The sequence below is a fragment of the Ctenopharyngodon idella genome, chromosome 17 (genome assembly GCF_019924925.1).
Source record: "Ctenopharyngodon idella isolate HZGC_01 chromosome 17, HZGC01, whole genome shotgun sequence".
Taxonomy (NCBI): Eukaryota; Metazoa; Chordata; class Actinopteri; order Cypriniformes; family Xenocyprididae; genus Ctenopharyngodon; species Ctenopharyngodon idella.
This window is the reverse complement of record NC_067236.1, coordinates 33,183,252-33,208,048: the sequence shown is the minus strand read 5'-3', so window position 1 is coordinate 33,208,048 and position 24,797 is coordinate 33,183,252. Positions and strand designations below refer to the sequence as shown.

The 24,797-nt window shown below is 38.3% G+C and overlaps 1 protein-coding gene across 1 annotated transcript in view; it reads left to right on the top strand.

Annotated features, from left to right (window-relative positions):
* Positions 1-21,351, top strand: part of esrrb (estrogen-related receptor beta) — a 75,487-nt gene extending 54,136 nt beyond the window's left edge. Inside the window, 2 exon segments of the mRNA XM_051866923.1 lie at positions 13,202-13,471; positions 16,459-21,351. Coding sequence (XP_051722883.1) covers positions 13,202-13,471; positions 16,459-16,703 — 515 coding nt within the window. The 3' untranslated portion in view covers positions 16,704-21,351.
* The last annotated feature ends 3,446 nt before the right edge of the window (positions 21,352-24,797 follow it).

The window sequence follows — 24,797 nt, the reverse complement described above, 5'->3', positions numbered from 1 at the left end:
TTGCTCTCATAGAAAACAATTAGACCCCCTATAGCGTGCGGTGGGTTTTGTGGGGGGTAATTGAGAATAAATGGGGGAAAGTCACGTGAGAGGAGGCAATGTCTCCATCGCTCTATGATTGGATGTAATTGGTTATGATTGGATATGATTGGTTTGTGTGATAAATCCTGCCTCTTGTTTACGTGCACATTCCACGCGTCAGTTTGAATGAACAAATGATGGCGTCAATGGGAAGACTAATTGAAAAGTAAGTAAACAGATCACCCAGTTAGATATCACCGCTTTATGTCACGTCAAAATCAAACTTGAAATGGATGGAAAACATGATGACTGCGGGGGTTTTTTAGTGCAATCAGCTTGGTGAAATTAAAAATACAATTCGTGTCTGTGACAGACGGTGTTTAAGGAGCATGACTGTTAAAGTTGACTATTAAAAAGAAAAACATCAATACACAAATAAAATATATTGTTTCAATTATTATTGCCTTTAGTTATTAGTTTGAAATTAATGTAGAAATGCTTAAAACACTAACTTGATGAGATTGACTTGGTTTTGATAAATAGAACATTTATTACAATACATTGTTAATGTAAAATTGCAAAATAGAATTGTATTTGGTTTCTTTTTTTCTTTTTGATGTAATGTTCATTTAACAAGGAAGATGTGTCAACGTTAAGAGTAATGCACATGAATTTACATTGATTCATAAATAATTAAAAAACGTGCCTCCTCATTTCAGAGCACCACTGTATGCCACTGATATAAACAAATTTTAGTTGTGTAGATTTAAAGCTGTTGAGATAATTGAAAACTTTTGCCTGGCAATTTGTGTATTCTCAAATGTCAGGATGGCACAACTGCAAATATTTTATTATCAACTGACAGGGTAATAACATTAAGCCTGATACTGTAATGCAACATCCAGAGGACCCCAACAGATTACTGTGGCAGAGTGAAAAGGGTTGTAGATATCTCGCAAATACTGATAAAAACAGCTGATTTCAAGCATTTACAAATATTTGGTTGTACCACCTGACCAAAAAGTAAAAATAAATAAATAAATTAAATAAATTAATTAATTTTAAACACTTTGAAATGTTATGTAAATGTAAATTAAACTTGTTTAAACACATTGTTCATGACTCAAAAATATGCATTACATCAGTTTTGAAAATATTTTAAAAAAAATACAATTTGTGAAGCTTTATTTGCTCAATGATCCATATAACAAAACCAGTTGAAAAAACATTACAATAAACATGTATTTTTGTTAGTGTATTTGTACATCTACAGCTGAAAGTGTTCTAAAATCATCAGAGAATAGAGTTTTAATGTTAGTATTTACATTTTTTAAATGCATTACTGGAAAAAAAATGCAGGGCTTTATTTTGCAGTAAAGTTGAACTGTTTGTCTAAGATAAGAGTGTGTTTAGATCACTGTGGTAACTGTTTTGAGAGCAGTTACATTACTCTGGAGAAATGTGTCAAATCGGTTGAGAAAAACTGTAGATACACCCATATCATTCAGCAGTATTTACTGTATAAAACAAAACAATTTTGCACAATTCTAAAAGTCATTTAAAGCTCTAACATCATTAGTCTTTGCCTGTGACATTCAATGATTGAGAAATATGCACTGATGCGGCTTTAATTATAGTTTTTGTAATAAATAGCACTGAAATGTTAGTTTTCAAACATTATCATGGAGTTTATTATGGAGTGCAGACCACTGACTAGAACATTGAGCGATGGATCATTGGATCATGTTTTATTTTTCTTTGCTTGCAGTATCTTTCATCAAAATATTACAGCATTTCACTTGAATCTGTACCACCTGAGGTGACCTTCTCAACCGAGTCAATTTAAAACGCTGTTCACAACCATTTTACTTCTGTAATGTAATCTTAAAATTAGAATAATCTAATCTGTAATCTAATTCTAAGTGCAAAAGGTAAAGTGTGGGATAGATTTTATCCATGAGGAATTGAGGATTTTCACAAACATTATTAGTGTACGGACGTTACATGCTGTGGCCTTTGGTACTCCCAGGTCCCGTACGCACCTGTCCGAAGCGCAACCGTATTTATATGTCACAGTAAAGCCTTTTATAGTGCACGTTAGGACACTGCACTCAGACCCCCATCTCATCTGTCAGTAAACGGCTGTAAACAGCCTCCTCGTATGGTCAGGCCCTATCGAATCGGCCGTTGATTAATTGTTAATTAATCCCTCCGCTGAATGTCCGGGCTCTGGTTGGCATGGCACTGAGAGGGGCTCTCTGTAAATAGTTTGAGTGGCGTCTCATTAAAGCTGATGTGTGGGACATGTTGACAGATGGCTTTTTTCCTGCTAAGGTGCTAAAGACCTTTGACATACATACACTAGCTTCTTGTTCTCGGCTGTATCACATTTCACCCCGTCTAAGTCCTGGAGTTCCCCTCCTCTTGCACTAACACCACTTCACAGCTATGCAAACGAGCTACATGCTAGTCAACGAGTTACAAAAACCCGCAGGATCACGATTCCGATGAGGCCTAGCGAAGCTTCAGAAAGCACAAAGCTGCCATGCAGGTTGTACCTTCCACTGGAACTGCAGAACTAATGTCTGATGATCATGAATAACAGAAGTGGTACTGGTTTGGAATAAGGCTTTACATTCCGCTATTGGTCGGACACAGTTGCCCTGTCACATTAGACAGCTGGTGATCACCTGCCTCTGGACCCCTGACTCCTAGGGCCAGATTTTTCCAGTAGGGAATTCTGCGGTGAGAATATGTCGGATTGTTTCCCAACCTGAAGCATCCGCTGTGGGAATTCACGTGGCAATGATAGCTGTCTTGCTCTTAAAAGCATTATTCTGATTTAACAAGAGCGTGATGAAATAACACAAAACGGCTTTGTTCTAATAGACAGTGAGTTGCCTACATAGGCAGCATTTGAAGGCATCGCAGACGCGCTCCTTTCACTTGTGAAAGAAAGGCATCATCAAGTTGCCATTTACAATGCCTCCTTTTGGCCAAATCCAATAGTTGTGGGCACATTAGCAAATTATTAGTGAAATTTTCAAGTGTCTGTTGTCAATAGTGTAGTGATGTATGAAGCACAGCTCCTCAGAAGTCATTGCATTGCCTTCTACAATACCACCTTTTGGCCAAATCGGTCACATTAGCCATATTTCTGTGAAATTTCACAAGCAAGAAAAGTCAATTGTCTATTGTCAGTAGTGTAGCAATGTATGAGGAATAGCTCACTTGCGAAAGTCACTTGTGAAAGAAAGGCGCCATTATATCCCTAGTGAAAAATAAGTACTCCAGAATGTATTTGAAACGCATTTATTTTATGCTTTGTCCTTTTTTGTATACTAAATTGATATACTTAAAGTGGACCTATAATGCCCCTTTCACAAGATGTAATATAAGTCTCTGGTGTCCCCAGAATATGTCTGTGAAGTTTCAGCTCAAAATACCCCACAGATCATTTATTATAGCTTGTCAAATTTGCCCCTATTTGGGTGTGAGCAAAAACACACCATTTTTGTGTGTGTCCCTTTAAATGCAAATGAGCTGCTGCTCCCGACCCCTTTCCAGAAGAGGGCGGAGCTTTAACAGCTCACGCTTCGATTGTTCCGAACCCGCTTGAACCGAATTATGTGTGGGAAAATTTTTCACTCTCACAATAAATTCTCGATCGTGTGGATTCTTATTGAAACGACTGCAAAATCAGTCACTTCTGAGGTTTTATTCCAGTGATGCACAACCCACAATAAAGGTGAGGGCGAAATCCAGTCATTTCTATAGGAATCCGTGCCATCTGGAATTTCTCATGAGGGTGAAACATTTCCCAATGCAGATTTCACGAAGGGTTCAAGTTGGTCATGCGAATTCACTGCATTGACCAACAGAGAGCTGCTTGGTTTGAAAGTGATTTCTGTGCTTCATATATCACTACACTATTGACAATAAATTATAGACTTTTTTTTGCACACACATTTTGGCAAAATTTGACCCAAACTTTACACCACATCGACCAGCCAAACTGCATTTGTATATTTTTCTTCTCAGTCCAGTTTTCACATTCAGTCAGTTATCAAGTCAGAATAAGTTCATGAGCACATGCATTAAACTGCTTTGGTTGGTAAAGCATATGAAGTTAACCTGCAAGCATCAAGCCTAAATTTAACAAGCATCACGTCACCCCTCATGACGGCGGATAATTCCCCTCGTACATACAGTGATTCAACTTGTATCCGCGTGTCTCACTCTCTCCCCTTCCCTGGCTTCGGTTTGCTGTTTTCTCGTTGTCATTAAACGGTGAAATCTCCTTACTGTGTTGCCGAGGCTGATCCAGCTCGAGCTGTGCAATCTCCTTGTAATGGAGTGTGAATACTGCCGGCCGATAAATCAGCACCTCATCAGCGGCCTTTATTAAATATAGACACCGACCGACAGGCCTTAGTATATTCAATTTAACCATTGACGAGCTTCAGCGCCACCGATCATGATGGATGGGACAATCAAAGCCCGGATCCGACCCCTTCACCACCCATGCGTGAGATGGGAGAGGTGAGTGAGGGGCATCTGCCACAGAGGACAGGAGTCTTTGCTCTAGTGCTCTCTACTTAGTACTTTGCCCAGGAAAGCCAACTAATCGGCAACATGCCATTAGCGGTCCACCATGTGTCGACTACCAGTGTGTGAGCAGAGATGCAGTCATGTCCTACTCGCACAGAAATGTTGGCTCATGAAGGCCCCAATACACTTCAAGTTAACCTGAAACTGGTGTGACGTAATTTAGAGCGAAATCAGGCCAAAATGTATTTTGCTTGGAGTTTGTTTCGCGAGTAAAAAGTGAACTTTCCAGAAAAGTTCGCTCCGGCTGGTAAACACCTTTAAAGGGGACCTATTATGCCCCTTTTCACAAGATATATAAGTCTCTGTTGTCCCCAGAATGTGTCTGAAGTTTCAGCTCAAAATACCCCATAGATCATTTATTATAGCTTGTCAAATTTGCCCCTATTTGGGTGTGAGCAAAAACACGTCGTTTTTGTGTGTGTCCCTTTAAATGCAAATGAGCTGCTGCTCCCGGCCCCCTTTCCAGAAGAGGGCGGAGCTTTAACAGCTCACACTTCGGTTGCTCAACAACAACAAAGCTGGAGAATCTCACGCAGCCAAAATGAGGATTGTCAGTAACGGTGTTCAGCCTTACATTGTTCAAACCGGAGTCGACACTGATGGAGAGACTCAGGAAGAAGTTACAACTTTTAGATGTTTCTGAATGGTTAGTGGATAAATTTATGTAGTTGCTGTGGAGTTGATTCAACTCATCCACTAGCATGTGTCGTCATGTTAATCTTTTGTGCGAAACCCAAATAGACGCCCACTATACATAGCGTACCTGTTTGCCAAACAGAGTCATACACACCAGGCTAACGTTTATGATTGCTATCAAATGCTGTTAATGGTCTAATATTTTTTCCAAAATATCGCTCTGACAGAAACGCTCCTTTTTTGGCAATCGATCTTGCCAGGGTCAACTTCAGGCTATCCAGTTAGCATGCTTTGCTCCAACTTTTGCCATGACGTTAGAACTGGTACACCGTTGTTGATTGCGAAAAGAAAATGGCGGCGCCGTGGGTGGAAACGTGCAGATTAAGGGATGGTAATATTATAATAAGATCCCCTTCCTACGTCACAAGGGGAGTGAAATCTGAGTGGCTCGTTTTTTCACATGCTTGCAGAGAAAGTCTTGCCAAATCAAAGTTACTGGGTTGTCCTTTTTCATGTTTTCTGGGTTGGTAGATGCACCGGGGACCTGATTATAGCACTTAAACATAGAAAAAATCAGATTTTCATGATATGTCCCCTTTAAAGTACCACTGGTCCATGCTGATGTATTTTAAACATCTAAGCGAAGAACGAGAAAGAACTTTGCTGTGACTATTTCGGGTGCTTAAATGAACACTGCAAACAAACTCGGATCATAGATATCCTGCTGCGTAGTTTTCATAAAATGCACTTCCGAAATGTAATGTTCACTTTTTCATAACTCCATTCTGTTAATTTGTCCGTTACACTTATTATCCACTGCTAAAGACACACAGAAGACACGTGGAGTCAATCCCTTGAGGAAGCTGTTTTGGTCCGTCAATACTACACGGCTACTCATTAACCACGGAATCAGTTTAGCAGCGGAAATAAATGATGTGTAATTATGTGACTGATTAAACCTCGTTTCTGGCCTGTCATCAAGCTGAACGGCTCATGTCAGGCCCAGCGGTGTCTCTGGGGATGAGTACGCAGTGGTGCGGGCCGGTCAGAAGGTCAAGGGACGCAGATTAAGACAAGGGTATTACTGTATTTAACAGAACAAAACGTCATATCGTTCACGCTTCACTGACTAAATGATCTCTAGCCCTGCACTGGCTTCTGAAGGTACCCTTAACGTTAGTAAAGTGTCAATAGATCTTCATTTAAAGTCAACATGAAACGGCACTCAGAAGCCATTTTACTTACATAATTGACAACATAGGCTTGTTTGGTGAAACATGCCTCTACCTACATTTTTGCTCCAAAAATGTAGCTACACATACAATTCACTACAGTTTCCAGCTGAAATGAACACTAGTGTCTGTAAAACACCAGCTAGTTTTATTCTTTTTCAGACAAACTATGATTATAGGTGCAGATTATCAGTTAATAAAAACTTATTTTTTGCACAATTCCTTTCACAATGCTATATTATGACCTCAAAACACTTTTATTAAAGTGCATAATTCATAAACAAATTTTGACGTTTGCATCACATGACCAGCTCCATGTTAGGCTCACCTGGTACAGCATTGCACTTGTGAAAAGAGCTGAAAAACTTCTAGAATGAAGCTAAAATTACATGGTGGCTTCAGAAAATGTGTTTTTATCTCACGTTTGCTTTTGTTAACTTTATCTGCTGCATTATTTTAAACACAGTAGAGCATTTACATTTTAGCATCACTCACCGGAAATTTCATTTCAGAACTGGTGCAATACGTACAATAAAACATTGCCAGATTGATGTTCATCTGTTTCTGAACACACTTTTAGTGTCACCCACAGGACATTTCACTTTGAAAGTGTCATGAAACCTGCAAGAAGCAACATAATATCATTTTGCAGACAGGCAGGTTTTCTCAATGAGCTGGTAATGGAAGGTATTTCCATCCATCATATATAACGAGTTAAAAAATGTATCACAGGTGAACGAGTTTTACATTTCTTTGAAGAAATATTACGAAGAAGGCAAACATCTTATTTTTAGAATAACTTCACTGATGATTCATTTACAATAAGATATGATAGTAGTTTTAGGGTTGGATCATAAAGACTGCGAGGTGGAATCTGCTGCACGGTTTTATTTGAAAGTGTGTTTTGGCATGAAATGAGGTGAGACAGACGCATGAGCTCAAGGCACGTGTGAAATTATTTATGGAGCAGCGTAATTTATGAGCAGAGATGTATTGATTGGGTCCCTGCTGATGATGTCATGCCAAATGTAGAGGAATCACACTAACACACATTTGTTTTTATCACAGTCCATTGACTTCTGTTGCTTTTATAGTGAGTTAAGAGTCATTTCTAGACTCTGGCACTCACACAAACCTTTCTTACATTTTCATTAAAACATTATTTATTTATTTATTAATCCAATTACAATACAAATCTTTAAAGGCTGTTTTCTCAAAATGTGTCAGAAGTCTCCACTTCAGCAGCTTTACATGCACTAAACTTTACAGTTTTATTATCACCTATATTCTAAAGTTTTTGGGTTTTTTTTTTACATAAGGCTGGTTTTTATAGCATTTTATTCCTAAATTATTTTTTCTTGCTTTTGACAGGTTTTATTTCTGATTTATGGATTGATAAAAAAAAAAATAAATAAAAAAAACAACAAATCCAAAATCCCCCTGTAAAGACCTTTACCTCTAATATGAATGGAAGCTTATTTCCACCACTCAATAAAAAATGAAAAAGGTAATTGCGACTTTTATCTCACAATTCTGACTTCTTTTCTCATAATTGCGTGATATAAACTCACAATTGTGAGAAATAAAGTCAGAATTGCGAGTTATAATGTCAGAATTGCGAGATATAAACAATTCTGAGAAAAAGTCAGAATTGCGAGTTTATATCTGACTTTATTACTCACAGTTGTGACATCACGCAATTGAGTTCATCTCGCAATTCTGACTATAACTCGTAATTCTGACTTTATAACTCACAATTCTAACTATAACAAGCAGTTGCGAGTTTATATCATGCAATTCTTAGAAAAAAAAGTCAGAATTGCGAGATAAAAAGTCGCAATTACCTTTTTTATTTTTTATTCAGCAGCAGAAACAAGCTTCCATAAATATGTCAACAAAATCAAACAAGTCAAAAAAAAAAAAAAATTGTACCAATGTTCACATTTCTGTTCTGAAAACTTATGCAAATTAGTGTGTATTTAATTAGATGCCTCAATTATATATTTAAACAGCATTTCAGAAAACTTGCATAACAGTTGTCTAAATGTACTGTTATTAATCAACGGGGAACTATTGTGAAATCTGTTAGTTTACATATTTAGTGTCTGTCTTAATTAAAACAAAGACGAAATACCTGAAGTCCAGATGTCTGCTCAAGATCAAAAGAGGAAGCACATGACTTCTGAAATCACTCTTGATATAACAGTCCTCACTGATGAAATGACGCTGCGAGACTGATGTATTAATAATGCATAAACCGTCCACAGATGCGATCTGTGTAATTCAAGTTTATGTACTTTGATTTCAAAAGCATATCGGTTTCAAATCTACATGCTTGTGGATGTGGGCATTAAATGAAGTGCTTTTTTAATGATGAGTTCATCATATGACTTGAGAATAAGGTGCTCTACTGTGTTTAAGTTCTCAAATGTGATCCATCAAATATAGTTTGACAGGACATGATATGTGCATTATGCAAACGCCTTATGATGTATCATTATTTTCAGCATCATGGGCTGAAGAGTTTGCTTTCGAGAGATGCTGTTGATTGACAGTGAAACTCACACAAACTCCACCAACAAACCATCAGCGTGAGGAGGAGGAGGAGACCGCAGCCATAAACTCACAGGAATAAATTTTCAGATATAAGCTTGTGAATACAGGCAGATTAAAACTTGTCATTTTTTATGGTTATTTTGTTTGTAAAAGGCTGCCGGACTCATAAAAAGCCTTTTTGCGAAGGTTTCTGCTTTTGCCTTTTTACAGAATTGAGGCCTTTGATTTAGCGAGCGTGAAATATTTCACGGGGAGACGGCCGAGCTTGTCTTTGTTACAGAAGATGTTTCCAGCAATGAACTTTATAGGGCTGCATAAAAACAAGCTAAAAACTGATTACATTTTTTACTAGTGCTTAAGATAGATCACAATGGCGGCTGTTTTTCCACAGAGAGTAAAAACCAAGATCTCAGAAACATTTCTATATGGGTAAATGGACATCTGCATTTGAAGTGAAAGTCAGCATTCTGAGACAGAGGTTAAAAACTCTTGTGCCTTTAACAAACATTACCAAGACTTTGACTTAAACTCCTACAGTTATGTATAATTGTTTCCTAATTTCTCGACTAATGCTTGTTCCTAGTCTTATTACAATTACAAGATGATTGTCATAATCTATCATCAAAATTTAAAGACTTGCTTGTTTGAAGATAAGCTACGAGGCCTTGTGTTACAGTGATTTTACCATGGTAAGGGCTGTTCTTGTGCACAACGCAAAACTTTTTATAAAACCTCAACAGCAGTAAAATGATAAAAGACATCAATATTCAATCAATTACTTTACACTCGGGGTTTAAAAGGCCATTAATATTCAGTAATATTATCGATTTAACTGCACTGACATTATCAAATGAGAACAAAATTTGAACTAAATTGAGCTGAATAATCCCAGCTATCAGAAAATGTTTCTCAGAACGTTCTGTCAAGGTTCTCTCACAGTTACGAACAAACATTCTTCCAGTAACGTTATTAGAACGTTCATTCAAAGTTATTTGGTCTTTAATAATGTTCTCAAAACGTTAGCACAAACATTATTAAAGTCCAGATAACTTTGAACAAACATTCTATTAACATTACTGGAAGAACATTTGTTCATAACCTTGCCAGAACATTCATTCACTGTTAGTTGGGAATCAATGCGCTTTGCATATGAATCTCTGAGCCATGAACCCAGTCCTGAGCCTTTTGTGTTCATGCTTAGAAATGAGGCCAGCAGCACCTTCACACATTTGCCGGCCGATGGCGTCTGTAAGTACGGAGCGTTTCTGTGCTGACCTGTTCTCCGGCTGTCCCCGTTCATCCCGCCACCTCCATTCCGAGGCCCTTATTGATCCCTCTTCACATTGTCAGGGGCCCCGCAGTCCTGATCGCAATCTGTTAATTAATGTATCCTCCAGCTGTTCGCCCACCTGATAAAGGAAATTAAACACTCAGCTTCCCCTTTTTCCCGCTTTCTTATTTTCCTCTGGCTCTTTCTGTCTGTCGGCCCGCAAACACTGCAAAGTGTCACCCGGTGGCAGATAGACATCGCCCGCTCATCTCTGCCTCAATAAGACCATTCATATGAAGGTTTGGGGTCAGGTATGGCGGGGTGAGTCGATCAATACTGTAATCTATCAGCTCTTTAATCGTGAGCGCAGCAGATAGCACCGCTTTAGTCGACTTGTAAAGCAATCATTTTAATCATCAGACGCTGGGAGCGTGACTCGTATGATGTGCAAATGCGCTGGCAAACATCACTGAAGAGTTTATTGACAGCTGTCAGAGCAGAGGAAACATGAATAAAGAGCACATACAATGAGCCCTTATCCGATATATATGAGTGTTACTTTGGTATTTCTGTATTAAACAGTTTCATTCAGGGGGAAATCAAATGTTTTTAGGTTTTTTTTTTTTTGTTTGTTTTGTTTTTTTGTCATGTTCTTCAGTGTCCAGCAATTGTAGAAAATAAGAAAATACTCACATTTATTTAACTAAATTACTTCATACCATACTATTGTTGTATATAAATTAATTGATAATTATTTACTTTCTTTTATGGGAGATCCCAGGAAGGAGGTGGTAGTTATAAACCTAAAAGAAAATTGCATATAAATGATCAAAACAGGTGTTGTGATAAATATCTAACAGATCTGGGGGCTCGTCCGGGATACACATACACACACACACACCGAGGGGCATGTTGTCACAATATATGCATCAAGTTGCCACAACAATATCTCCCATTAAAACAGCCTATTGTAGAACTTTCAGCAGAATTTGAACTGTAAACAAATTTCGAAACATTTTTAACATACGTCACTGCTGTTGTATTGTGTATCAAATGTTACAGAAAATATGATGATAAGGAATTTTAATTTAGTAGACAGAATTCACAATAAATATCTAATTTAAGACAAGAAAACTGACTACTGTCAGAAAACTACTTTGTGATTGAATAGTCTCTGTGTGACAACTAGCCCTGGGTTGCCCAAAGACCTTAGTCAGGGTAGCGCCATATTTGATGTTTGACAGGAATTAAAATGAGGCTGAGAGGGATAGAAGTGCAGTGTGTTCAATGGATCGTACTGGTGTTTAACAACATAACAATTGTTCAGCTGATGAAAAGTCATGAAAAGTTGACAAAAACACCATGAAACAATTTTAAAAGTTGTGAGTTGTGACAATTACATGATCTAGGTGCTTGCCATTGCTTGTATACAGTGCTTGCCATTGTAAACACTGTATGTCTGTCCCTCACAACCTTGTTTTCATCTGTGTTAAAGGATTAGTTCACTTCAGAATGAAAATTTCCTGATAATTTACTCACCCCCATGTCATCCAAGATGTTTAATGTCTTTCTTTCTTCAGTTGAAAAGAAATTATCGTTTTTGAGGAAAACATTCCAGGATTTTTCTCCATATAGTGGACTTCATTGGGGTTCAACGGGTTGTAGGTCCAAATGTCAGTTTCAGTGCAGCTTCAAAGAGCTCTACACGATCCCAGGCGAGGAATAAGGGTCTTATCTAGAGAAACCATTGTACATTTGTGGTTAAAAAGTATTACATTTGATTTTTTTAGAAAATGACTGAAGCTGCACTGAAACTGACATTTGGACCTTCTATCCGTTGAACCCCAGTATATGGAGAAAAATCCTGGAATGTTTTCCTCACAAACCTTAAAGGGTTAGTTCACCCAAAAATGAAAATAATGTCATTTATTACTCACCCTCATGTCGTTCTACACCCGTAAGACCTTCATTCATCTTCCGAACACAAATTAAGATATTGTTGATGAAATCCGATGGCTCAGTGAGGCCGCTATTGAGAGCAAAGCCATTCAAACTCTCAAGGTCCATAAAGGTACTAAAAACATATTTTAAACAGTTCATGTGAGTTCAGTGGTTCTATCTTAATATTATAAAGTGACAAGAATACTTTTTGTGCACCAAAAAAACAAAATAACGACTTTTCAACAATATCTATATAGGCTGATTTCAAAACACTGCTTCATGAAGCTTCTGAGCTTTATGAATCTTTTGTTTCGAATTAGTGATTCGGATCTCCTATCAAACGGCTAAACTGCTGAAATCACGTGACTTTGGCGCTCCGATCCACTGATTTGATTCGTAAAGCTCTGAAGCGGTGTTTTGAAATCAGCCCATATAGATATTGTTCAAAAGTCTTTATTTATTTTTTTTTTTTGCTGCACAAAAAGTATTCTTGTCATTTAATAATATTAAGATAGAACCACTGAACTCACATGAACTGTTTCAAATATGTTTTTAGCACCTTTATGGATCTTGAGAGTTTGAATGGCTTTGCTCTCAATAGAGGCCTCACTGAGCCATCGGATTTCATCAAAAAATTTGTGTTCTGAAGATGAACGAAGGTCTTACAGCTGTAGATGACATGAGGGTGAGTAATAAATGACATTATTTTCATTTTTGGGTGAACTAACCCTTTAATTTCTTTTTGACTGAAGAAAGAAAGACAAACATCTTGGCTGACATGGGGGAGAGTAAATTATCAGGAATTTTATATTTTGAAGTGAACTAATCCTTTAAATTCAATATGGCGTCTAACCTGACTAAGGTCTTCAATCACATTGTCTTCATTCAGTACAGAGTTTTGTAATGAATGAAGAACGTCTCGTCTCTTGCACAGGTTTCTCCAGCCTGTCTCTTGGAGACCAGATGAGTCTACTGCAGAGCGCATGGATGGAGATCCTGATCCTCAGCATCGTGTTCCGCTCGCTGCCGTACGAGGATGAGCTTGTGTACGCGGAGGACTACGTGATGGACGAGGAGCACTCGCGGCTCACGGGCCTGCTGGACCTCTACGTGTCCATCCTGCAGCTCGTGCGCAAGTACAAGAAACTCAAGGTGGAGAAAGAGGAGTTCGTCACGCTGAAGGCCATCGCACTCGCCAACTCAGGTGTGATGAGAATATATTTATACTTATAATACCGTTCAAAAGTTTGGGGTCAGTAAGAGTTTAGTTTTAAGAAACGAATGCTTTTAATTAATTTATAATGTTACAAACGATTTCTATGTCAAATAAATGCTGTTTTTTTAACTTTCTATTCATCAAAGAATCATGAAAAATAAAATGTATGACGGTTTCCACAAAAAACTGTTTTCAACATTGATAATCAGAAATGTTTCTTGAGCAGCAAATCATCATATATGAATGATTTCTGAAGGATCATGTAACACTGAAGACTGGAGGAATGATGCTGAAAATTCAGCTTTGATCACAGGAATAAATTATATTTTACAATATATTCACATAGAAAACAGCTGTTTTACATTGTAATAATATTTCACAATATTACTATTTTTACTGAATTTTTGATCAAATAAATGCAGCCTTGGTGAGCAGAAGAGACATTTTGTATGTAGATTTAACATTAATTATCCATCCATCCATCTAAATTTAATTTAATTTAAACCATGGACTCAAATTGTTCCAAAAGGATCATGTTTAGTTTAATTAAGTTTATAATACAAATAATTGCATATAGATTTTTTTCTTTAACAAATTTGCCCAATTTTGAGTTAAATTTATCTGGTAAAAAAAAAAAAAAAAAAAAAATCCTTATTTAATTTTCATGATGTTTTGTCATAATTTTCTCATATACATATTTCACTGTTAGGCAAAAATTGCACAGAAAATTAATTAGATAAATTTCATAGATATTTCAACATTACAGATATTTAAAATTACTATTAAAGTAAGTTCAAGGTCAGGTTGACCCTATAGCACAATGACTCTATATCATATCTGATTTAGCCATTACATTTCCATGTCCACGCCTCAGTGAATCACAGCGCTTTACAGTACTTTCATATATAGTATATACAAACCAAAACCAAAACAGCTACATGTATGGTTTGAAAATAATTTGATTGTTATTCCACCACTGCATCAATTCAAAATCTGATCCAAACAACTCAACAAATACTGATCCACTTGACCCGTACAGTACACACACTGTCTGTCTGTATTCTTTATTTATTAGTACAGTATAATGGAACAAACTCACACTCATCACGTTCCAGCTGAGATACAGATGAAGGGCGCACGGAAAGACAAAAGCGTTGAGCTTTTAATTGAACGCCTTCCGTGTCGCCGTATCTCCATAACAGTAGCCACGGGGCCCGGCCGCCGCCAGAGATAAATTTAGCATTTCATTAGGAACACCAGGGCTGTCAATAAAATGTGTTAAGTCGAATGGAATGAGTATCAGCCAGCGAAGGCCTGTTCAGAGGAGAAGACACAGCGGCCGTATCGACAGCTGGCTTTTCAGAAGGCAGGCCCCGTCCCCGCCTGATCAATGCGGCCTGCGCTCGCCTCGCTTTATTCCGCCGTCTCGGCCGCTGTCTCTCTTTGTCTGGCTGAAAAATGAAAATGCTGATGGTGGCCTTTGCCGTGCAGCGGGATGACAGGCCCGGTGCGGAGAGAGAGAGAGACGCGCTCTGTCCGATGGCTCTCGCGGGACTGCCGCTGTCTGACAGCTGTGAAAATTCATAGCCATTGATTTTGTAATTAGCAGTTTATCAATCGTATCGACAGACTCTTTCTGATGGATTGCAAGGAAATTGTTTCTTCAGACGTGTTTTTTTAAGCTCCACCACACACACACGCGCACACACACTCTCTCTCTCTCTCTCTCTCTCACACACACACACACTCACACACTCTATCTCTCACATACGCACACACACACACACACATACACACACTGTTACTGGTTTATTGACATGATAAATATCAGGATATTTGGAAACAGTATTATGGATCATATTTATAATACAAAGATTTGTTAAATACATAATTTTTAATACTTATATAGACTACTGTTCAAAAGTACTATTCAAAACCGTGGCGCATATTTTTGTAAAAACCATGATGCATTTTATTTTTCAGGATGCTTTGATGAATAGAAAGTTCAAAAGAACAGCATTTATTTGAAATAGATTATTTTGTATCATTATAAATGTCTTTACTGTCAATTTTGATCCATTTAAAGCTTTCTTGCTGAATAAAAATATCAGTTTCTTTTAGGGATGCACAATATATCGGCCACCATATCGGTATCGGCTGATATATGTTAATTTTCAATGTTATCGTTATCGGCCCGATAAGAAAATTTGGCCGATATATATTAAAGCCGATAAACAATGGATTATTTCCTTCAGCTGAGACACTTCAGATGCGCTCTGTCCTCCATGATGGTTTTGAATTGCTTGTTAAAAATCATAGTTAAGTGCAACATACAGTCTGTCATATGATGAGAACATTATAACTGTGTGATTGGGACATGGATTTTAATGGTGGGAATTTTGTTTTTGTAATCAGGCTCTCAAAAATTATATAAAAAATTGTGATTTGATTTATCGGCCAATATATCAGTTATCGGCTTTCAAATATAAAGAATTATCGGTCATCGGCCAAAATTTTCATATCGGTGCATCCCTAATTTCTTTCTTTTATTTTTCATCTTACTTACGCCAGACTTGTGAATGTTATCGTATCACAGTTTCCACAAAAATATGAACTGTTTTCAACATTGATAATAATCATAAATGTTTCTTGAGCATCAAATCATCATATTAGAATGATTTCTGAAAGATCATGTGACACTGAAGACTGGAGTAATGAGGCTGAAAATTCAGCTTTGATCACAGGAATAAATTACACTTTTCTATATATTCACACAGAAAACAGCTATTTTAAATTGTAATAATATTTCACTATTTTTACTGTATTTTTGATCAAATAAATGCAGCCCTGGTGAGCAGAAGAGGCTCATTAAAAAATCTTACCAACCCCAAACATCTGAACCCTAGTGTAAGTGGTTTCAAGAAAGAAAGACATCAGTACGTGTGCTCAGTATGTGTTGTTTGTTCTCGTGACAGACTCTATGCACATAGAGGACGTGGAGTCCGTTCAGAAGCTCCAGGACGCCCTTCATGAAGCCCTGCAGGACTATGAGAGCTGTCAGCACACAGAAGACCCTCGGCGGGCGGGGAAGCTGCTCATGACGCTGCCTCTGCTCCGGCAGACGGCCACCAAGGCCATTCAGCACTTCTACAGCATCAAGATGCAGGGCAAGGTGCCCATGCACAAACTCTTCCTGGAAATGCTGGAGGCCAAGGTCTGATTGGCCGGTCGTCACATGACATCATCGAGGCCACGGCGAGCGGGGCGTGGCAGAGACAGTCTGACTGCGGAGGACAGACGGTCTTCCGACGGACACACAGGTTGCAGGACACTCGTCTCTCGTCTGCCCGAGGCTTGAGACGTTTTTAAAGACCTGAAAAAAATAAATAACTCGGTTTAAAGCGTAAATATAAATGAAAAAATAATTTAAACAAATTATAACAAATACTATGTACTTGTACAGTAATGCTTTTTGTTCATGATCTGTGGTTATAAACGATGGAAGAATCTGTAAGTCATTTCAGAGTGAATAGTCTCACATAGGTGGTCATTTTCATTCTGCTTTCGAGAAGCTGACCCTCGTACGCGTCGCGAACAACCTCAGTCCAACATACGTCACGGCTCGGCCCCTCGGACGACACTAGGACACCTTGAGGACTTGTAAATATTCATGGCGGCGAGCCGCAGGATGTCTGGACGGCCCGGTTCTTCCCTAAATGTGAACTTGCCGACGTCCTTGAAAATACCTCCTGAATCCTGGCCATCCGCGACCGGGAGGACGACATTTGTGACGTGTTTATCCAAACGTCCGTAGCCAGGATCTCATTCATCTTACTCTGTAGTAACTCAGCAATAAATTGAGCCGACGGGCGGGTGGCGTGTGTGAGAGAGAGGACGAGGAGCGCCCACCTCTTGTGTTGCACTGTACTGCTTTTTTAAACTACTTGTTATTGTTGTCGTTGATGTTTTGGCCTAAATGTAGTCGGAGGGCCGAGCAAGGGATGATGGGTCATTCAAAAGGGAGGGGACGAGGTTTCAACGGATTTACGATGCATGGCAGAAGTCCAGGAGACTCAAACAATCAGATGCCCGTATGTCAAACGGCCTATTTTGGGCTTGTTAAGCCTCCGGCAGAGGAAACGAGGTGCCCATCATCTGCTCGGACTTTTATAGCCATGTATCCGAATGAAGGTGTGCGGCAGGTGCAGGTCTTTATCACCAGCTTTATTTTTAGCTCTTGGAAGACGACAGCAGATTGAACAGGAGGGGTGTTTGACCTCATGTTGACACAATAGCATCATGTCAAAAATGGCCTTCGAAGTCGCCGTCCCTATAAACAGCTTATTACCCCTAGATCCACTCGACAGCTGTACGGCCATTAGTCCGAGATATCAATTAGGAATATCCCGCTTCCAACAACCATGAGCTCTGAAAAACGGCAGCAATGACATTTCGCTCTCTGTCAGCATTCACTACTGATGTCATTTACTTGAAGTGAACTGTGGCGCTGTCGTGAGTCGATACTGTGATCGAAGGACCTGAGGGGGATTGTGTCCTGGGGTGCGTTTCCTAAAACAACCATGGTCACAAGTTCCGTCATTACCAACATCCCAGCTAACAGGGAACGTTCTCAGAACGTTCTGAAAAGGTTCTCTCAAGGTTATGAAGAAACGTTCTTCCTGTAACATTAATAGAACGTTCATTCAAAGTTATCTGGACTTGAAAAATATTCTCAAAACATTTTTTTATACATTGTTCAAGGAACATTTTTTCTGAAGCATTTCAGTTGGACGCTTGTCTAACATTTTTTTTAAATGTTACTACTTGTTTCAGAAGTTTCAGAGAACATTCAAAAGTAACGTTCTCATAATGTTTGAAAATCTTATCAAATGGAATGTTCCCTTAACGTTCTTATAACCAAGAAAAAAACATTTTTAAAACATTTAAAAACTGGACGTTTTGAACATTCAGAAATAACATAACTTAAAGCTGCTGTCTGTAACTTTTTTTGTTTAAAAATGTCCAAAATCAATTTTTGAGCAAGTACATAACCAGCCAGTGTTCTAAACTATCTCCTTACCTTAGCCCAATTCACAACGGTAAGCTTGTAATAATGTAATCTAATTCGGTGGTACTGGTGGGTTTCTGCGGGAAATTCGAGCATGCAGCTGTTTGTCTTTGCGTCATTATGTCTCGTCTGTTTACATAAAGAAGAAGTCCCAGCTAGTAGCTATATCATGTGAGGATGCTGCTGGTGACGGATCATTTATAGCCTTTTCTCACAGCAGCTGCGATAATTACACTTGTCATTTTGATGGTGGATTGTATGGTATGACAAATTAACATTAGAGATACAGAAACTGAAACTGAAATCTAGAAATAATGATAATGCACACTAAATACACATAGTCACGCAATGCTGATGTTTTTAACATTAACAATAATAAGAATAATTTCTTATTACAGTATCCACACCGATGTGATGACTGACAGCCAACATTAGATTCGTCCACGCTGAGGTGCCGTGCCGATGCACAACTCACGTAAAGATGATAATTCCGCAAATAACTGCAATTGCAGGTTTCAAACAGAGATGGCGACAAAGAGGCAAAACTTACGGACTGCAGCTTTAATGCGAAAGCTATCAAAATGTTCTTAGAATATATTTTTTGTTAGCTGGGATAGTTTAATGATTCAGTGCTTCCTGAAACCATAGTTCTAACTAACATTCACAAACAGCTTCACAACCTTCGACCTGCAGTTAGAAGCATAGTTTCTTGTTAGTATTAGGGCTGCGACAATAAATCGATGCTTCTCGATTCTGAGATTTTCCGAATACATCGCGATTCTCTCTTGAATCGATTCTGGGTTTAGTTTTTAACAGCAGATGGCACTCTAGGCTAGTTTTTAACCACGTGCTCAAATGCTCATGAAGAAGAGCGCTCGTGCATTCAGCTGATTCTGAGAAAGTACTTGCACCTCAGAATGTTTTTATGACGCAAGATTAATGTAAACAGCCCACTGCAAACACCCTTGTAATTCGCTTCAACCTTTTTAAACTTTATGAATGATTCTTTTATAGAAGGTTCAAGTGGTGTGTGTATTGAGTTCAAGTACAGCTGTTTCTAAAGCATGCGGTGCCATCTGCTGATAAAAACTAATCTCAGACTCGATTCGAGATTCGAGAGAGAATAGCGATGCATTCGGAAAATCACAGAATCAATCCAGAATCATTTCTCGATGCATCGATTTATTTTCCCAGCCCTAGTTAGTATGACCTTATATAGATCATGCTCTTGGGCACAATAAGCAAGCTAATGCAGTACATTCTATATCTTCCAATATACATTTCAATATATTTTAGTGTGTCAAAAATCAGTGCCGTTTTTGAACAATTTTCTTGAGTGTAAATGCGTTAGGGAATCTGGAGTATGACGTAAGAGAAAGCTGCTGAGTAAAGTGTACACGATTACATACTGCATGTTAATGTGATTAAAAAAAAATGAATGGCTTTCTGTTGTTTGTGTAAATGAACTGTGATAATCTGACTTCTGATAAAGGTACGTCACATTAGCGAAATTTTGCATGCAAAAAAGATCCATTGATCCAGGTGTATAAAGCACTTTCAAACCAAGCAGCTTTTTGCAAATTCGCATGACAAGTTTGAACATGTGAGAAGTCTGCGTGGGGAACTTTATTTCGCCTGTGAAATTTCGCCGAGCAGCGGTAAACGTGATCGTATCTTATTGGCGATCTTGAATCGATTCATTAGCAGAAGTTATTACTCCACCACCCGTGTGTGACGTCATTAACAACAGTCTGATATTGTTGGACCAAACGACAGAGGTGCGACCATGTTACTATGGTTTTGGGAAAGTTAGTTCATTTCACCAACAAATCATCATAGTATGGTAGTTAAGCAGCGAGTACAGGACACGCACCCCAGGTCAAATCTGTCTCTGCATTGCTGAAAACTCTTCCCAGAAAACTTGAAGCCGCCACAGTCTCAACCTGACCAGACAGATAGCAAGAGAAGATAATACAGGGATTCATTTTTTATGCAGCGCAACTGTGTGGGTTCACATTAGGGATCAATTCTGACCGAATTCATGCGCTCATCTCAATTTCATAATGCAGACGCTTCAAGCTACTGTACGCAATTGTGAAATCACACACCATTTTGTCGCCGTAATGCAACGCAATAGTACAGCAATGTTTTATTAACACTTGTTAGTCCTACACTTGAGATGGACATACAATAATTAACATATATGCAACATTCACGTAGCTACCTCATCATTCACCCATTCTGTAAATAGTCCTTTAATTCGTAGTGCCCTTTATTCATCACGTTGTCAGCTAGCAGTTCGGTTGTAATGTCGACTGGTTTTTGAGGACTGTAACACAACATCTGGTATTGCTAGATTAACTAAGTTAACTGTCTGTTTCATATACACCACACTAACCACCAAAGCACACAAAACACTCTTCCCGTCCTGTTTGGTGCACAGATTTAGGTGCTTGTTTTCTACTTTTTTGACAATGGGACAATTGGTCACGTTCATCATCTACCCAGTTGACATGAATGTTGATTTGTGCCTCTCCAGTCACTGTTTAGGAAGGACAAGATGCATTTCTATTTATTTATTTGCTTATAACTCAGCATGTCAGGGTCAGAATTGGTCCCTTAATGTTCAAAACGTCAAAGTGACGAAGGCTTTTGTGTTTCTCCTCAAGATATTCATTGTGTATATTATATCACTTTGGCCACGCTGTACAATAATATTGTTCATTTAACAAACACCTGTGTCACTTTCTTTTTTTATGTCAGAAATGAAAAAGTAACAAAGACGTACTCTCAAAGCTGTGCTAGAGTTCTGTCCATTTTCTGTCTGCAACAGAGGCCAGTCGCCTCACAAAAATACTGTCAGAATATCGAGTGCAAATGTACCATATGTGGCAAAAAGTGTGCCATTAATGATGGATGTCATTTCAGGTAAGATCTATGGGGATCTTAAAAAGCATCATATCATGAACACACACTTCATTGAAGAAAACAAAGAGTGCAAAACAAATACACAAGTATCCTAATAATATATAAAAAATATAAAAATTGGGATGATACACAACCACTCTATAATGATAAAAATCCACCCACTCCTATTTTTATATTCCCCATAAATCATAAACAGTGTCTCACCATTTTATATATGTTGTGATGTCACATTAGATCAGGCCCCGCCCATAACTGATGATGGAATCTGCCCTGTTAGCTTAGCTCCTCCCCTGAGTGAGTATACACAGTCTGCCATGTTTATCTTGTTTAGCTACTATAAACAGTCTAAATGGCTGTATCAGTGAACACATAACTCACTTTTCCATTCCACTGCCCTAATTTTCCATTGCTTTTCTATGAAAAGATGGACGTGTTTGACCATTGCGCTTCTTTTTAGAGTGTCTTGTGCAGGAAACGGCATTCTAAAAACACAGCGCTCAAGTTAAGAAGTTCAACTTCTAACTTTAACATTCTTTTTTTTCATAAGTGAAATATTTGGACATTTAACACTTAATTTAACACTTAATTACAAATAAATAAACTAAGCTATCAGGCTAACCGGGTATCTGTATGCTATGCTAGTAAATAAGCTAACAAATACAGACATTAATGGTCATTATAACATAGTTCAAACAGCATTTATCATAACATGATTTTGTAGGAATTGTAATCAGGTGCTAAAGAGAGAACCTATTAAAAGTCATTTGAGCCAGTGGGATCACTTAGGGTCCTAACAGAGAGCCGATTTCGAGGGAGGACCTGATTTTTCACCACACCAGAGAAAACCCCAGGCATGAGCTGTAAAGGCCCCACCCTCTTCTGGAAAGGGGGGCGGGAACAGCAGCTCATTCGCATTTAAAGATACACACAAAAACAGCATGTTTTTGCTTCCACCCAAAAAGGGACATTTTGGGCATGGTACAGTAAATGATCTGTGGGGTATTTTGAGCTGAAACTTCACAGGCACATTCTGGGGACACCTGAAACTAATATTACATATTGTAAAAAGTGGCATAATAGGTCCTCTTTAAATTGCTTATTGACCAACACACAAAAAAAAATATTAATTTCATAATTTAATAACAATTTTTGGGACATTTTAGGATTTAAGCTGTTTATGCATTTGGTAGATGCGATTATCTAAAGCAATTTACACTGCACTGAAAGTACACATTTTATCAGTTCATGCACTAACTGGGAATAAATCGCATGACATTGATCTGCTGTTTGAGGAATGTTAAAGTTAATGAATTAATCTTACACTGATAAATACACACAAAATCTGCACATGAATGGGTAGATGAGAGTTGAAGGCATGCGCTGGACTGCATTACTGTCCAGTCTACAACTGTGGTCATCAGAGCAGGATGACGATGACCTTTATCTCCTCTGTTGAAGCGTGGCTCAGTAATGTAGTAACGTGTAAGTGCTGTACGCCATCCTCAGAGACGCCGGCCGGCCCGCAGAGCCCTGGAGACACCGGAGCAAACAGCCCAGAACTGACATGTGCTGTGTAGCAAAAACACACAGTACCTGCTGCAGATAGAAACACATTCATCTGTTCTGACACGCATTCATTGTTTAATTGTTTTCTACACTCCAGCTTACAGTCTACAGTTTCCCTACACAGAATAATGTAGTATTCATCTACATATAATATGCTTTCAATCCATTTAAAGTTGTTATACTAATATAGCAGTATCACTAAACTCCATTGAAATCAATTGTGAGTCAAGTCATGCACTTCACGTGACAAACACTAGCTGTATGACACAAAGATGGTGCCGATATAGTGTTCTAGATCAGGTCAGTTAGGATGTGGTTATATAAAGATACGTGGTTTATAAAGATAACCATAACGATACTAGCGTCCACACCAACGCTGTTTATTATAAGTTTTTGTCGTCTGTCACTTTAAATGCTCGAGCTCTTTAAAGCAGGATGGACTCTGATTGGCTGTCAATGTTTTTATCGTTCATCAGCTGGAAAAAAAAAACGATTCAAATGATATCGTTTCTCTTTGCCGTTATTGATGTCACTTTCCTGCCAGAACTTTCCCGCTGCATGACTGGATTTAATAGAGGATCCTGCGAAAAACGTGAGTAAATTATTAAACTATAGGTTGGACGAGTGTTTCTGTTAAAACTTACTAAAGATCCAGTAATCCATGGATATTGACATGCAGCCAGTGTTTCCAGACATTTATATGTGCCTGATTTCGATGTTGGGGAAATACACATAAAGCAAATTAGCCTGTGAACGCTTCATAGAGTATAAATACAATATAGGTAGGTCTAAATCTGGGTGATATATATCATAAAGTCCTAAAACTTGTATAGTTTTTGTCAGTGTTTATTTAAAAACACTGACAAACTGTGCAGAATATAAGATGATAAATATTTAATTGATGAATTGTCAATACAATAGGGTATGATTTCACTTCAAAATTCAACATATTGACAAAATGATAACTGCAAATCCACGTTTCGCTGCCTGAAGTCCAGTCGTTTCTGTGAATTGCAGCGATCCATTTGCTTCTCTTTTCTTTAGCTTTTGGCAGTTTGTAAAAAATATACCTCAGATTTCTTGTCAAATCTATTTATACAGTCAGTCGCAAAGCTTTTTTCCCGTTTCCCCAAATGTGTTTTGTGTGTTTTTCGCGGTATTCACGCTGAAAACCAATACTGCCACTCACGCTGCATCCAAATCGAATAATTCTCTGCTATAGACCTTATGCACCAGAGAAACAAGCGCGCCGCCATCTTTATAAAATTGTCTTTGAACTTCCGTTTTGCGGTAGCTCTGTTTATTTCTATGGCATTGCTGTCAAAGAATAATTAGCTGGTTAAGTAGATTTACTTGTTGTAGAGTTAATGAAAGTTATCATGAGCATTGTAATGTTTTAAGCAGATGTCTTAACAAATGTCAGTAGACCAGGAAGATTTTAAAACGAGCAGTTCATTCATAAATGTAAGATCGCTGTGGAAATACAAACCAGAAGTCAAAAGACAACGAGCGCAACGCTGAAAAGGGGCGGAGCTACATAAGGTCTATAGTACGCAAAAAACAGTAGTTTAGTATGTCTGAATTCATAGCATTCGAAAAGTACCCCAATGACTTGCTACTTCCGGCGAGATTCTGAAGTGCGCATACGATGGACACTTTACTATCCCATGAGGCCATGGGAGAAGATTTGTGAATGGAGTTGAAGGGACATAACTGACGCTGGTAGGTCATGTGACAGTAACAACGTGGCGG